We start from the raw sequence: 16,522 nt of genomic DNA, 5'->3' as shown, positions 1-16,522 counted from the left end.
TGGAAACTTTTCAATAAGAAATCAAAAACTGAGTTTTGTAAAATTGTTTAATTTAAATAATTGTCTTTGACTAATTGTGGAAAGGTGAAGTTTTTTGGTTCTTTTTTGCTTTCGCCCAAAATAATTGATAAGAACTTATCTGAGACAAAACTTCTCGAATCAATACAATGCTTTGAATACTACTGCCTTTATATGTGATTTAAATTTTTGTTTAGAGAATACGATATTTTTTAATGTAAATGGAGGAAAATTGTGCAAATACTGTATATTATCAACGGTTATTCTTATTCTAATGATACCATTAGTGGGAATGAGTACAAAGAAACAAATAAATTAATCTGAAATGTTTTAATTATGATATTTTTTCAGTAGTAATGCTTTATTTGGGTAAATTAGCCTGCCTCGCCTCAGCTCCCAGTTTAGGGTCACTCGTGAATCGTTCTTTAATTATCCCAAATTAGCCAAATTGGCGATCTGCAAATTTCAAGCGAAAGGATAGCAGGTCCATTTTCTTAAATTATTATCTTTGAAACGCTTAAATTTTAAAGGCCCATCAAAAATTGATGGTTAAAAAGTCAAAAGTTGCCTGAAGAAAAAACCAAAGCGAATAGAAACACCCCGTCTTTTAATGAAAGCCTGAACAACAAGAGGAAAAACAGACCAAGTTTATATTCCCCGTTCAGAATTCGAAGAACGAAGTTCTGAGTTTGAGTTTTCAGCCAATCAGGATAGAGCATTTAACATGCAGCGCTCACCAAATTTGATTTGAAATGAACGTTGTGATGGATGATTTTACCTTGGTCTATTTTGGCTTTTTTTGGGAGGGGGGAGATGTTAACTTGATGAGGAAAAATTCCATAACAAATGATGTCCTCCGCTTGTGGAAAACAGGAGCATGCATCATTAACTTTTTTACTTGAAAAATTAGGTTATATTTGCTATTGAATGCATTCTCTTCTGAAACTGTGTTTGAAACGCTTGAAGCCGTGCTTATTACGGACAAAACTGCTCGTGTCAAGGCGAAGCTCATAAATTCATAAAGTCTATGGAGAAACTTTTGCTTGAAAAAAATTAACTGATGGAATTTTAAAAAAAAACAAAAGATAATTTTTTTTGAAAATCATCCCCCACAAGCTATCTATACTACGCAGTGATATATTTTACATATTGCAAAGTGTAAAAAGTAGGAATGATTTCAAGGACGGAACAAGACTGGTCGTATCAGGGCGAGGCCCGCAATATTCCGACTGCCTTGTAAGGTCTATGGAGCAGTAATAACATGAAAAAAAAAATGTAATATATATATATATATATATATATATATATATATATATATATATATATATTTCAATTTGAGATTTCAGCAAAAATCATCCGTCCCCACGACATATAGAAAACAAACTGATAGATTTTGCTCCTATTAACAAATCAATCATGACAAGTAAGCTTCCTTCAACCAATTTGGAACGATTTCTAGGACGGATTAAATCTTCGCTTACGCGTTACAAGCTTGAATGATATATAAATAAGTCCCATCAAAAACAGCTTGTTAAAAAGTTGAAACTTTTCTTAAAAAAGCCACCCCGAGCACAAATATTCAGTTACTTTCGTTACGAAATTAACAAAACAATAGCTCTCCGCTTGCGCGTTAATAGCATGAAATAAATTGCGTGTTATTTGTCCCAAATTGGCAGTTTTTGCACTCTTAACTTTAAGAAGAATTACAGGTGAATTATTTCCCAAGTTACAGATTCAAAATTTTTTTTTTGAATGACAAAAAGTTGAAGTTTGTCTAGAGAAAAAACCACCACGATGACAATTTTTTTGTCATTTTCCTCGAAAGTCAGAACAACGATGTAAATTTAATAGATTTAACGTTTTTTATTCGAATACTAATTGCGGCAATAAACGAGCTTTTCAATTCAAGTTATGTGTTTTTGTAATTTGAGAATTATGTTTTCGGCATATAATCTCAATTTAAAAATTTAGCCAAAAATAGAATCAACTCATTTTTTATCAAAAAAACTAGCCCAAGTAATTACAATCTTGTTTTTAGTTTTTGTTTATGAGATCGTGTCCGTGCGTCATCAAGCGACTGTCAAATGTTAATTTAAACCGCCTTCTTTTCCAATTCTTTTTTTTTCAATTGTATGTACTGTGTAATTGAAAGCGTTTAAAAACCATTTCTCACATGATGTGGCAGTAACCGCTCGACTAGCATAAAACTCGACTATTATAGAAGTTTAAAAGCGTGAAAAATTATCGACTATCAGAACTTTGATAGCTTTGTTCTCAGACACACAAAAGAACAAATCATTCTCCCTTCAAGTCACTTTTGCATTTCCAAGAATTAGAATATTAGGCAATTGAAAAAATGGATCAAGTTAACATCCTCCCCCCCCCCCTTAATAGACCAAGTTAAGTTCCTCCACCTCAGCGCTTAAATTAAATTAAATTTGCTAAGCGCTGCATGTAAAATGCTCGATTCTGATTGGCTGAAAATTCCCAACTTAGAACCAATTTAACATCCTCCCCCCTAAACGTGTTTAGGGGGGAGGATGTTAACTTGGTCCAAAAAAATACTCAATCAGCAAACAAATGAAAATTTTTAACCCATAGATTGTGAGCAATCACATCCCGGCATTTAATTACTGAAGTCGAACACTGATCAAAACGGAAACTGTGAAATCTTTGAAGAAACTGTGATTTATCAATACTGTTTGTGTATAAACGATAAAAGTTTTGACAATATTTGATTTTTATGTTTCGTTGAAACTTTCAAATTTAACGCTTTTAAAAATAGTCGAATATCATGCTGGTCAATACAGCGCCGTTGGTGGCCAAAGTGGATTTTTAAAACAAACGCAATACCCCAACAAAAGCCCAGTATTTTTGAAGTACAGAAAGTTAAGGGTTAGACAACCTTTCTGCTCATTTACTTAGCCACTTCGCATTCTTCTGTTTCTGTTTCCCATTTGAATAACAAAGTAGACTGTTCATTAGTACAATACCCCCCCCCCCCCCCTACGATACCTACAGAAGCAAAACATGAATTTCATACAAACGCTCAAATAACGTGAAAAATCCATATTTTCTCCCCCTTCCACCCTAAATCAATTTGGGGGGGGGAAGATTGTACGGTTGATTCGGCGTTTCAAGTTACTTTTGTTAGTTTTTTTTCAGCGTTTTCTCAGCTTAGTTTTCTTCCATAGTTATCGATATAACTTAGGATATTAACAGTTTCTGATGAATGTCTGATGAGTTTCTGGAGATATAGACTCATTCACATGTAGTTCTTTCAGTAAACATAATTTGCATTTGCCCTAGGGATATAGATTTTTATTGTGTTTATTCTTTTTCAGGCAGTTTTTTTTAGCAAAATTTGTTGTTTTTCAATTGATACAAGACAGTTGTTCCATATTTTGAAAATCAAACTGATGATATGATTCATTATCATTTAAAAATATCTGCAAAAATTACTTCTGCTTGAAATAAATTTCTTGAGAGAGAGAGAGAGAGAGAGATAGCGTGAGATTGGTTTCGTCAAAAAAAACTTTAGTTATTTTCTTCTGCTGATTGACAGATTTTGGATATTTTCAAATGTATCCAAAACAGTTTTTCATTAAAAGTTTTTCATTGAATTAACCTTTCTTTCCTTTCATGAAAAGAATCTCGTTGTTTTCCCGACTTTTGCAGATAATGTCGGAATATTTGTGCTTGGAGTGTTTTTTCTCCAGACCAATTTTAAATTCTTTAACTAGCCAATTCTGCCCACTTTTTTGTTATCATCGAAAATGTATTGTTGCAATGATCGAAAAAAGATGGAAAAATATTTTCTTTGTGATGATCTTTTTTCCTGGAGTTGTGCATTTAAAATTGCTAATTTGACCATTTTGGGACAATTAACGCACGATATGATACTAACGCGTAAGCGGCTATTTAATCTGCTCGTAAATTTTTCAAAAATTTTATCATTTTTTGACTGCTCACAAGACTGTTTACAGGTTTTATCAGTTTTTTAAAATGAAATTTCCAGAAAATAGTTCAGAGACATTGCAGGGCATTCTGATAAGGCTTCATCTTGATACGAGCTTTCTTGTTAACAGTATAAAAACTTAAAGTAAAAAATCTAAAGATGCAAAAACTCACATTTGAAAACTGTGTCAGATGAAATTTCTGCATATTTGCTTATTTTTTCTGGTTGTTTCAAATTTTGTTGAAAATTGCGGAAAATTTATTCTCGGGGTCCTTTTTCAATCATTTTCAAAATAACTAAATTAAGTTAATGACTAGTTTTCTATTAAAATGATTAATTGAAGAGAATCAATTTGAAGGTCAAAATTGATTTGAATTAATTAAGTTCAACTAGTGATATCCAACTGGTTGATATGTCAGTAATTGTTTAACTGTTTTTTTTTGTTTTGCAGGAGAGCTACTACCAGCAAGGACATTTCCAGAGCTGAGATCCAGGTCGAAGAACTACGATTACTCAAGAAAACCTCGACGTAGGGAGAAGACAGGGCGTGGTCCAATAGATATGCAAGCTGTGAGGAAAAATAAATGACTGTCAAGTAGTGGCTGCTAAGTGTGCGGACAGAAGAGCAATTTTGCAAGTGACTCAAAATCCAGAAGTGAAATTGGACAATCAACTTCTCGATGCAGTGGGTCAATAAAAGCAATGTTGCAGGAGCAAGGAAGTAAGTTGCTTCAAGATGAGCATCCTGGACGTTTTGCAAGAGGTTCTTTAGTTACTGTACTACAACATCTATGAACCTAGCCGACTTGATTGTAAAAACAGGGTGCACTGTACATCATGTGGTGCTCGACATGGCTGTTTTTCCAGCTTTGACAACTGAAAATTGCAAAAATTTTGGATAAACCCAAGGGCACACTGTCAGGGATTGACGGAAAAGGATTCTTAAAAGAAGGGATCAAAGAGGAGCTATAGTAGAATTTTGATGAAAGTTAGCTCAGCGGTGGCTAGAGAGTCTTGCTTCACAGCCTGAGCTGCTTCTCATCTACTGGCACCAATTGAAGGACAACTAACTGTGAAACAGTTTTTCAACTTTTCTGCCTGAAGTGCATTTTCGTGAGAAATCTCATGACTTTAAAAACCAAGACGAAGAGGGATAGCAGTGAATGCTGTGGCAAAAATGTATAAGGCACCTCAACAAGCAGGATTTTTATCACTTCTCAATATGAGCAAGCTATAGTTCTGCGAAGTTTGTATAGCTTCCACGATGCATGAAATAGCAGTGCCAAGGAAGACAGACAGCAGAGAATTAGCAGAGTGGCAACGCGTCTTCAGTGATATCCAGAGAATATTTCAATGTGAGCTTCCTTGATGAATTTAGTCTGATGACTCTGGGCAAGTACCTGATGAAAAAGAATTTCCACTATGCTCAAAAGAGTTTGTGACTGAGCAAAAAACGCCGAAGTGCCTGCGAACTGGCAATGGTTGTAATTATTTGTGAACGTTTTTTAGGAGTTTTTGTAGAGAATACCAAGTGAAGCATGAGTTAACCTTGCACAATACTTCCCAAGGGAGTGATCATCGAGATGAAGAGATGTTTGCTGGCCGAAGCAAAGCTACCGAAGATGTTTCGAAATGCGTCAATGTCGACAGCTGTAAGGGTTGGTAAGTTGTGTCCTAGATTCGGCAATCAGAAGGGCCTCTCACTGATGAAGACGCACTACGGAAAACCATCAAAAGTTTGCTGTTTGTGTTTGTTTCGAGACAACAGACAGTAAATAGACCAAAGTGAAGTAAGAGCATTTTTATCGGCTACATTGAGAAGAGAAAAGCCTTCTGGCTGATGGATCTCGAGACAAGACGAGTGGTGCGAGCAAAAACGTGTCAATCCGGACTGACTTTTGGACCACGGAGAAATGCTGAAGAGGATCAAGTCAAAGAGAAAGCAGCAGAGGTCAATAAAAAACGCAAAATAAAAACGCTGAAGAGGATCAAGTCAAAGAGAAAGCAGCAGAGGTCAATAAAAACGCGAAATGGTTTTGGAGATGAACTCACTAGAAGCATTGGAAACATGAGTATTTGTTGAAGGACCACGACTTTGTAAAATTATACCTCGATTCTGCAAAAAGAATGGTTCAAAACCCGACCTGTAAGGAAATTGTTCATGCAAATAGACGTTAAATACATATATGAGGTGTTTCCTCTGAACCATAGACCAAAACGAAGAAGATACTACTAGCTTTGGGGGCACAAAGGATCTTGTACTAAAGGATGTTTAGGGTTGCTAAATGAATTTTTGGTTCATCAGATGTTTGTGAAGTAAGCTTTTCTCAATTTTCTTCTAACGAAGGCAGTATAATTGGAGCAGTCAGAGAATTTGAGCAGTGGTGGCAACCAATTGTGCTTAAATCAACAAAATTGTGTTCTATGGGCTGCGGAAGGAAGGAAAAGGTTTTTACTAGACATTGAGCTTATTCCTGCTAAACGAAGCGTTTATTAGAATAAATTAGTCAAAACTGGTCAAAAGCAGACAAGTTCAATTAGCGATCACAAACTTATTAATGGGTCAGTGGTTACTCAACTAGTGCTCTGGTGATACTCAATTTGTCAAGCTATTTTTATTCATTTTCTCAATTCATTCTTAAGAATCACCACCTCTTTTGCATCCTCAATCCAAATCTTAGATTAAGTCCCCGAGAAGCATTAGCTCAGAGAATTATAGTAAATTGAAACTTAACAAATCTTGGGATTCAAATTTTATCAAATTGAAACTTCTACTAAACTTCATGTGAAACTTAACCAAATTGCTTAGTGCGAACAACTGCTTCAGATGCTCTAATGAACAGTGGGGACAACATTCACGGCGTTTTTCCAGTTACGAGCAGTCATGTTGTGATTTTTGTCTGCTGGATTCATTTGCAGTCGTATAAATCATACACCTTTGACACTGGCGTCACAGAAAAAAATGTTCAGATCATTTTTGTCCACTTTCAACTTGAAGTTTATGGTTGAAAAGATTTCAATAGATTTGAAAAGAAATATGAACTTTTAACGGTTTTCTTTGGGGGACATTGTGGACTACACTAAGACATATCGCTGTCAACTTCTACTAATACCACGTTCTTACGTGTCACTTATTCGCACCCTTCATGCATGAACTGAAATCGGAAACAAGAGCTGACACTAAAAATCAGAGAGGTGTAATGCTTTGCAGGGCGGCAAATATCGATATTCCAGGAACACTTTTTTCCAAGTGGAAAGTTCAATTTGACAGGTGTTTCTGATATATTTTTTTTTCTAAAAACTGTAGGTCACTGAAAGAAAAGTAATTTCACTGGAGATGTCAAGAGCCGCGCTTCAAGTATACAGTATCTCTATTCAATTAGTTGTTTTGCCCAAAAAGTAAGGCAGCAAGGTTAGAAAAACTCAAAAAATGGGCGTTATTACTCATTGTATCACATTACTTTTACTTCCAAATGATCCCAAATTAGTTTTCTAAGCTTATAATTAGCTGTCTTTTTCAAAATTGTATTAAGTTGAAAGGAACCGTCTGTTTTAGAAAAATGATGTTTGTTCTATAAGAAAATTTGTCCCGCTGTTGATTAGAAGCTTCAAAAGTCCAATTAATTTTTTCCAATAATGAAAAAAAACTATTGATAAATTATTCGCCCGCTTGAACACAATCGCTCGATAATCTTTTACATTTATCTTTTAAATGTCAATCAGAACAATTGAGTTACCATAATTGGCTTCCAAAATTAGCTGATGCAGTTAAACAAAAGAGTTTTTGCGCGAATAATAGAAAATTATTAAATTCATTTTGTTCATGTTTTTTTTTCAATAGCTTTTGGCAGTAGAAATAATGTTAGATAAAAATACAAAAAAGAATTTTAATCAAAACAAGATTGCTCGTGTATCAGGTCAAAGCCCTGAACTTTCCGACTGCCCCTTAAACCATATCGATATTTTTTTTGGAAAAAAAAGAAAATATTAAAAAAACTGTAAAACTTGGACAGTATCAAAGATCAAGTGCAAAAATTTGAGTGGTACGAAAATAATACCACCGACTAGTTGGCCTCAATTCAAATTTGAATGAATTTGTTGAACGGGATAATTAGCCATGCATAAAAAATTTGCATTGCGCTGTCAGGAGTATGGATAAAATCTTCAACGCGCATAAATTATAGTCCTTAGCATGGCCAAACTCGCAATTTTCAAACTCCCAAAACTTGCAAAAATCGGAGGTACAATATCTTTTGAAATTTGATTTCAGGAAGTCAATATCTTTAATGAGGAATAACAATGTTTTGTGAAAAACTATTGTTTTGATCGCCGAAATTTTAATGATGAAAAAAAAACCCAAGCATAAATAATCCGTTTTACTCGAAAGTCTGAACAAAAAAGTATGAAATATCGTTTTTTTTTCAAATATAAAGCTTTACTTCAGTTTACTACAAATAGACACCTGGTTTATACCGAATTTGATGAAAATTTAATAGACCAGCAACTCCTTTTATTGCTTTCAGTGGAGTAATTTCAATGAAAATTTAATAGGCAATACAGCACGAAATTTTGAAGTTAAAACACAAGAACAAAATAACATTCAATATAGTTTGCTCGCATAAAGACAAAGTTCCGAGCAATCCGGCTGCCTATCAACGTATTTGAACTAGTTTTTCTAAATAAAGTTTTTGTTAACAATCTTTCATGCACAACATAACATCAACATGCGATGTATGATATAACTAGTGGTGTGACAAAGTGAATGGGTGACCAGTTGTTCTGACAAAATTAACCGTCCTCTTTACAGGGTGTCATAGTTGGTATGAAGACCAAATATTATTGGATTTGAATAATTAGCCGCATGCCAGTTTTCATTACAATCAGACAACGTGAATTGAAACAAATAGTAAATTTTCGACCAACATTTTCAAGAGCGAATGAAAAAATATTGTTCCCATATCAAGGCCAAAGTGATTCTTTTTTTTTGTCAAATAGAAATTGTGGTCAACTTCTCTTGGTTGAAAAGCTCTAAATACACGTTAAGAAACTAGAACTACACGTTCAAAGAACTAGAAACATTTTTCAGTAGTTATCGTTTTGAACAGATGATTTTGCTTTGAGTCAAAAAACCTCCAATCTAACCAAAAACTAAATAAAGTATCTGAAATTGTGCAACTAGCTTTGAATTGAGCATATCAGTTTATTTTTCAAAAAACTATCATCTGTGGATGTGTCATATCACAGCAAAAAAAAACAGAAGCTCATTATAAATTCAAATGAAAGTTAATCATTTTAACCAAGATTAACTTTCAATTTTCTATCGTGATATGATAAAACCGCAAAAAATTTGGTTCGATTTAGCGCATAAATTAGCGCAGAGAAAGAATTATGGCAAACAAGGATTTTTATAGAAAGTTGTAATTCATCAGAAAATTATTTTTGTACGACCTAAAAAAGTAGTATAAAGCTTTCAAACTTTTTAAAAATCCGCTTCCACATGGGAAAACCCTAAATACCCCCTTGTTATACGGTGGACGAAACTGTTTTCTAATCAGTGCTGATCAGAGGGAGTTTTTTTGAAGAACATATCTTGCTGTGGTCAATACTTCTCGCAATCAAAAATTTTAGTCAAATGGACGACTCAAATTGAACTTCATAAATCGAAGTTGCAGCGAAGTTGAGAAAGAATCAGATTGCTCCTATCAATGTTCCAGCTGCCTTTTAAAGTATATGCGCTAGTGTTAGCTGACAAAAAACGATAAAAAATTTTAAAACAAAGAAGATAAAGTTTATATGTAAAATTCAGAAGTATATATTTTGCAACTACAAAAATTTTTTTATAACTCCCATAATTTTACAAAAAAGATCACAGGTGAAAATTATAAGTTCGAGCTGAAGATATCATTTTTTTTGGGTGGTGTAAACAAATCTTTTTAAAACTGTTATTTAAAAACACAAAATCTATTCGGCAGAAAAAAAACCAATCCAGTCACAAATCTTCCTTCGCTTTCTTCGAAAGTTGGAACAATAAATTAGTCACAGATTAAATCCAATTGAAATATCTCGAAACACATCTCATTAATGAACGCTATTTCTCGGAATCTCATTACTGGTTAATATTTTTATGAATATACTTGTGAAAACAGCAAATAAAAAAGTTACAGCCAGTTAAAGCTGGATAACAAAGTTTATCCAACAACGAGATTGATCTTAAAATTATATGATAAATTAGGCTGAATATTCAAAATTGAACGCCAAGTTGATCTTACGCAGAGAAATTTAAGAATTGAATGCTATTTGTGAAGGGGGTACTGGATGAGCCCAGAAGTGTTTTACTTTTTCCAAACACTTATATTGATTTAAATTGCTTTGTTCTCGCACTTAATTTTTTCCCGGAGAATTTTAAAAGTTCTTGCTTTTCTTGTTGTTCTTGTTGTTCTTGCTGACTTTCGAAGAAAATTACGTAATTATTGTGCTCGGTGTGATGTTTTCTCCAGGCCAATTTCGGCTTCTTGTAAGCTAGCTCTCATTGACGGTACTTATACGAAAAAAATTGGACGCCATACGCTGAATTTTAAAAAGATATTTTACTTTCAATTTTAAAAACCGCGCAATTTTCTTCGTGCTAATAACATTTATAAGCAGAGAATTAATCCGTTTTGGAAACTGTTTTAGGTAGAAGTGAGGCTTTACACTTGGTCATTTTAATAGTTAGCTATATTTGTAATTTATTGTTTTTCAGCTTATTATTATGTTTATTTTTCGGAAATTTTGATCATTTTTTCAAACCGAACGCTACCCCATAGACTTTTAAGGGCAGGCAGAAGATGCAGGAGGTCATCGGCCTGATACGAGCAGTCTTGTTCAATTTTACCCTCTATTGAACCTTTGTCAGTTCAAATCATGCAAAAGGAGGCATTTAATCTCAATAAATCCTTGTAACGCTATTCGAAAAAAAATAAAATAATGATGAACTAATGAACTATACAAAATGAAACCACATTAAATTCATAATTGTCATCATACATCAAAAAAAGAAGCTGCGAAAAAATTTCTATTTGAAAATATAGCAAGTTTTAGCTCGTTTAAAGTTTGGATAGCCATAGATTAAACATTCCAGGTTGATAAAAGCAAGTCATCGCTTCCAAAGTAGGATATGAGTTGATCCAAAACTCACAGTTAAACCATTATCCGCAGGAAAACCACTCACTTTACAATTGCTGATTGTACAACAAAAACAAGGAAGCTGACAGAAGCGCGGCAGAAAATGTGATAGATTGTAAAAGTTGTTCCTATCTTCTAGTGGCAATTTTTCAATTTTCTCTAAAAAAATATACCTTCACTAGCCATGTCAGCAACCAAACAAAATCTAAACTAGAAAAAGTAGGCAATATGCAATTTGAATTTTCAAGCTAATTTTATAGCCAGAGGAAAAACATTTTTTGTAAGCAATCATCATTACGAGGCCAAACTGTGCATTATTTGCATTGTGAGCGGATTCCGCAACAAGGACGCTCCCTTTGTTCTTCTTTTGTTCTTTCATTCTCTTTGATCGTTCCGACAAAATTCTAAGATGTTTAAAGACTTGTCTATGGAATCCAGGAACATACCGACCCAAAATTGTGCCCCTATCTAGTGCACATTTTGGCCACGTAGTGATTTTTTATAAGCAATCAGAATAAGGTTTTTTTCTAAGTATTGAGCACATGAACTGTTTGAACAGGCTGATTTTTGTTTTTTTTCTTGTATCACTCATTGTTTGCTTTTATAGCACTGTCAAATCTATATTTATTTTTTAATTTTGCTTGCTGAGTGGTCGCTTTCTTTTGAAACGCTTTTCGTATCCGAATGCCGAGCAAGTAGAAGTATAATCAGTTCAGAACAAATTTACAATCCAGGTTTTTAAAAAATATAGTTAGATAAAATTCAGTTTACCGTTGTTATTTCAGGTTCTGACCTGTGTCTCTTTTATCATGAGCGGAATTGACAAACATAGCTGAATCAATGCCAAAAATTCCAGGACACAATCATTGCTGAGCCATCTTCGAGAAAACGCTGAATTTTTTGAGTTTTAAGATAGTGAAACGTTTGCAAACCTCAAAAAAGACTACTCCTATCAGGGTGAAGCCCTGAAATTTCCGACTGTCTTTTAAGGTCTATGGAGCAATAATAACATGAAAAAATTAAATGTGATAAATAAAAATTAATTTTTTTTTTAGTTTGAGATTTTTTGTAAAACTCATCACCCCACACGCCATATAAAGCACAAAGTGATGGATTTCGCTCCTAGTAACAAACCAATTATGGCAAATAAGCTTCCTTCAAACAATTTGGAACGATTTCTAAGACGGATTATATCTCAGCTCACGCGTTAATAGCGCGAAATATATCGCCCGTTAATTGTCCCATTAAAATGGCAATATTTGAACCCCATAACTTTACGAAAAATGATCAAAAGGTGAATTATCTTTTCAAATTTAATCTCAGGACAACAATACCTTTTGAATGATATTTTAAAAATCCCGTCAAAAATGGCTAGTTTAAAAGTCGAAATTTGTCTGAAGAAAAAAAAACCCACTCCGAGCAGAAATATTTCGTTACTTTCGTTACGAAAGTCGGAACAAAAAGCCTTACATAATGAAAAATTTTATCTAGAGCGATTGTGACACTAAAGTGGGTTTAAAATCTGAAGTACATACTCGAGTCTACCAGAGAAAAAATGGATGTTTATGCGATAACAAAACGCAGAAATAAACTTTACAAGACTTTGTTTGTGCTTTTTTTTCAAGGTTAATTGATGATTATTGACTTAAGCATTGATGATCATATGCTGCAAAACTGTTTTTACTTATAAATCAGCTCTGAAAAAAAAGCAATACGAGAAACCGAGTTTTATGTTTGTTTTACGTGTTTTTACGACTAAACGCGTGATGTTACGCTGTAGAGTATGGAAACCAAATCTGTTCACAGTTGTCGATTTGTTCACCATGCCGAATTTCATTGCATTATGAAAACGTTAAATAGGTTTTTCAAATTTGAATTTGAAAGGGGGGAACTGGAAAAGAGCCGGGAAACTTTCATAATAAAAGACAAACAATTTGTCCCACTATTTTGATATGGGTTGGTAGTTTTCGATTTCAAAAATAGCCAGGCAAAAAATTGACACTTAAAGCTAATTAAATTTTGTCGTCCAATCAATACGTTTTACTCTTCCTCTCCCTCCTAAGTACAATACATGCTCTAAAGCGATTGTTCTGTAAATACAGCGCGCGTCTCAATTTATTTTTCTCATATAATGTTAAGCTTTCGAATTTTCATAGCATTTATGTTCGGGTAAAGCTCCTGGCCCTGTTCTGAGGCGCCGCCTCCCCAGATCTGTTTCACAATGAAAAAATTAACCCACCACTGTTTGCCATTATTGGATCTGTAATTTGTGGGGGTATAACGGGAAAGGGATTAAATTAGGTGGGGGTTATATATATGAAAATGCGTGCATTTATCTACCTCTAACCTTTAGTACGTAAATGGAGTAAAGTGGCATTGAGATCAGTCCAATTATGAGATCGGAAACTGCCAGAGACACCAGAAAGTAGTTGGTCACAGTCCGCAGCTTTCTCTCTCTTCGGAATGCTACCAGGACCAAAATGTTTCCAGTTATGGTCGCAATGCAAAGCGGGACAAAAACACATAGAGCAAGAGCCCACAGTCCCGGTTTGAGGGGCAAAAAATCGGTCGAAATTGGACTCACAAGTTGATCAAACTCGCTTTCGTCAAACAGAGTGCTAGAATTGGCCATTTTGCGCTGATAATTTTGCGCTGATGATGAATTTAATTTTAAGAATTTAACGAAAATGTGGTAATTAATTCAATAAAATTGGCTCGAATTTGTTTGGGGGCGCGGCCAATGGTGTAATGCGTTGTCTGTTTACAGTAAGTTTAAACTCTGATAAATACACCAGGCTAAAGGAATATGTTAATAAATTCAATTGCAAGCTTCCTAGTTTAGTTTATAGGCTTTGGCCAAAGGTAAATATTGCCAACGGACTAAAAGCATTTGAAGCTAATTATGGTTCGGTCAATAATCGGCTCAAACTATAGTTTTCATTTTTTGCCGCAAATTGGATTTGAATTTTAATCAGTACCTTCTGTGTCAATAAAAGCAGATTTACTAAGAAAGTTAATTATATCGCACCTATGTTGAGGTGTTCCTAAGAATGAAAAACTGTCCTGAAACTAAAAAGACTTTGTAAACTTCTTTTGACGGAGGGCATAATTTGTAATGCGCTGCAGGTCTTTTCTCAAGGAATATTTTTATCCCAACAATCCTAATTTTCACAAGAGACAAAAACGATAAAAAAATAGGTTGCGATTCTTATCAGTGTAAAATGAACTGGTAAAATAGTGAATAATTGATAATGCGGGAGTTTTGGGAAAATTTAAAAAAAAGACAGTGAGTTTGAGTGATATATCATCAGGATAAACACAGCGGGTATATCTCAATTGTGGAATTAATTTCTTTCATATTTCGGAAAGTAACTTCATTAATCTTCTCAGCCAATTCTGGTAAAAAATTTCTGATGTTGAGAATAATCAAAACAAGATAAAGTAATGGCAAATTGAGTAACGCTCTCAAGTTTAAATCGTCACAAAAAATTCAGAAAACAATTTTTCATATATTCGATCACATGTTTTTTAGTCAAGCAAACTGAATAAAACAAAAAATCTTTCCATACGATGGATGTTTTTGGCAATTTTCTGACGTTATTTTAAATTTTAACGAGTGTATTGTAACGATAGTTCACTGAAGGGGCACTGTAATGGAATTCAGATAAGAATTTCGACTTTTTCTTTATTTGAAATGGGCTCTCGTGCTGATTATCACTCATAGAAAAATTGGGCCATAGTTTAACAGAAACAATCTTAATTGACTAAATTTATAACGCCTTACAGTTGCTCCTAACTTATATGCATTATTTGAAATACATTTGAAAAATAGTGGATTTTTACTGAAAAAAAGTGATTGGACAAAATATGGGAAGTAATTTCGCCAGCTTTTTTTAGATACATATCAACCAATTTGCAACACTACCAATTTTTAATTCAATGCTCAGGTTACAAAAAGTCATTTTGCTGATGAATAATTCAAACCGCTTTTTCAAGTCCGTTCAAACAAAGCCAAACAGTTATGGCCATGGCCAGAATTGGTCATTTTTCAACAAAGAATATTAAAAATTTACTTTGCAGCAGCGACCAAAATTAAAATCGCCGCAAGTATTGTCTTTTGAGCAAATTTATTTCAAATAAAAGACAAAACGGTTCTTTTTTGGCGAATAGTTATATAAATACTTTATTTTGGATATGCCGCTGTGATCTTAGAGATAATTCGAAAATCGACAGCTTTCGGGTTACGCAGGTGTATTAGAGTAGTAATTCGTAAACTAATAATTCCAAACCAAAAGGTTAAAATGGCACCTTTAGAAAACTTGTGTTTAATAAATGAGTGGTGTTTGAGCCCAAAACAAAAATTGTAGCTCCCAGCTTGATTTGAGGATCAACTAGGAATCAAATTTCAGGTCTCTGCCGTCCAACTAATCTAGACAAGGCCGCGGGAAGGGAAACCAAATCTGCAATATCAAAACACGTGAAAGAAATCATGCATAATCAAAATCAAAAGCCCAAATTAGTAAATTGAAGCAAAATTTAGCCGAACCAATTTTTTTCTGCGTGAAAACGTTTTTGTTAATTCAAAAAAATCATTGATGTTTTTTTTTGTTCAGAACTATTAAAAATTGTTCATACATAATTTTTTCACCAGTTGAAAATGTCTGTTTGACGAAAATGAGTTTGAGGAAATGCTGGTTCCGGTTAACAGCTACAACATCGAGGTCGGTTGTTTACGTGAAATGGAGGGCTGGATTGTCATTTGTTTTGACAAAAGACCGCCTCCCCTTCAGAATTGCGATTTTTCTGCTCCAACACCTGGTCTGATAAGTGAAAGTTCAAACAGGGTCTTAAATATGCGAAGTGATTACTAACCACAGTTCCCCATATATCTATTTTTGGTAGATCAATTCGGTTATCAGTAAGAAAACCCTTTCAATTTGTATTGAGCGATATTCTATTCGACTGAAGATTCTTTTTACAATAGTGTATCAATTTTTACTACAGCAACAGATGAAAATAGCATGTCTGAATGGTTATTTCATCTCTTTCATTCTTGGTTGACCTACCTTGAGGCTGCTTGAATGAATTTTCCAGAGGCTGCTTGGGCGCCAATATGTGCAAATTTTTCGAGGACTAAGCGCGCCTAAAAACAATGTTTTGATCAAAAGCTTACAAAAAGTTTCCAAAATGCTTCATCCAACACAATTTCAAAACTGATGTGTAACAAGAACAACCTTTATGGCATACGGGAAAAGAGCTTTAGAAAAAGAAGATTCTGAGAATCAGTCTGGTTGATCTGAAAAAATTGATTGATAAACTTGAACTATATTAAGTTTTGGTGCACTCTTTGCGAAAAAACATTAAGGCAACGAATTACCCCTT

General features: G+C 34.1%; 1 protein-coding gene across 2 annotated transcripts in view; it reads right to left on the bottom strand.

Moving 5' to 3' along the window:
- LOC134847916 (muscarinic acetylcholine receptor M1-like) overlaps positions 1-16,082 on the bottom strand; it is a 29,819-nt gene extending 13,737 nt beyond the window's left edge. The window contains exons 1-2 of one of the 2 annotated variants that reach the window (XM_063865196.1): positions 15,856-16,082; positions 13,488-13,740 (exon numbers count right to left, since the gene is read on the bottom strand). In XM_063865196.1, the coding sequence (XP_063721266.1) occupies positions 13,488-13,740; positions 15,856-15,899 (297 nt within the window). In that variant the 5' untranslated portion in view covers positions 15,900-16,082. Of the gene's footprint in view, positions 1-13,487; positions 14,858-15,322; positions 15,681-15,855 lie in introns of those variants that run through there. The other variant, XM_063865197.1, reaches the window with a different exon arrangement.
- Between the last annotated feature and the right edge of the window lie 440 nt (positions 16,083-16,522).

Source organism: Symsagittifera roscoffensis, chromosome 6, assembly GCF_963678635.1.
Source record: "Symsagittifera roscoffensis chromosome 6, txSymRosc1.1, whole genome shotgun sequence".
NCBI lineage: Eukaryota > Metazoa > Xenacoelomorpha > Acoela > Convolutidae > Symsagittifera > Symsagittifera roscoffensis.
Note: the sequence above shows the minus strand (reverse complement) of the source record. Positions and strands in the feature narration are given on the sequence as shown.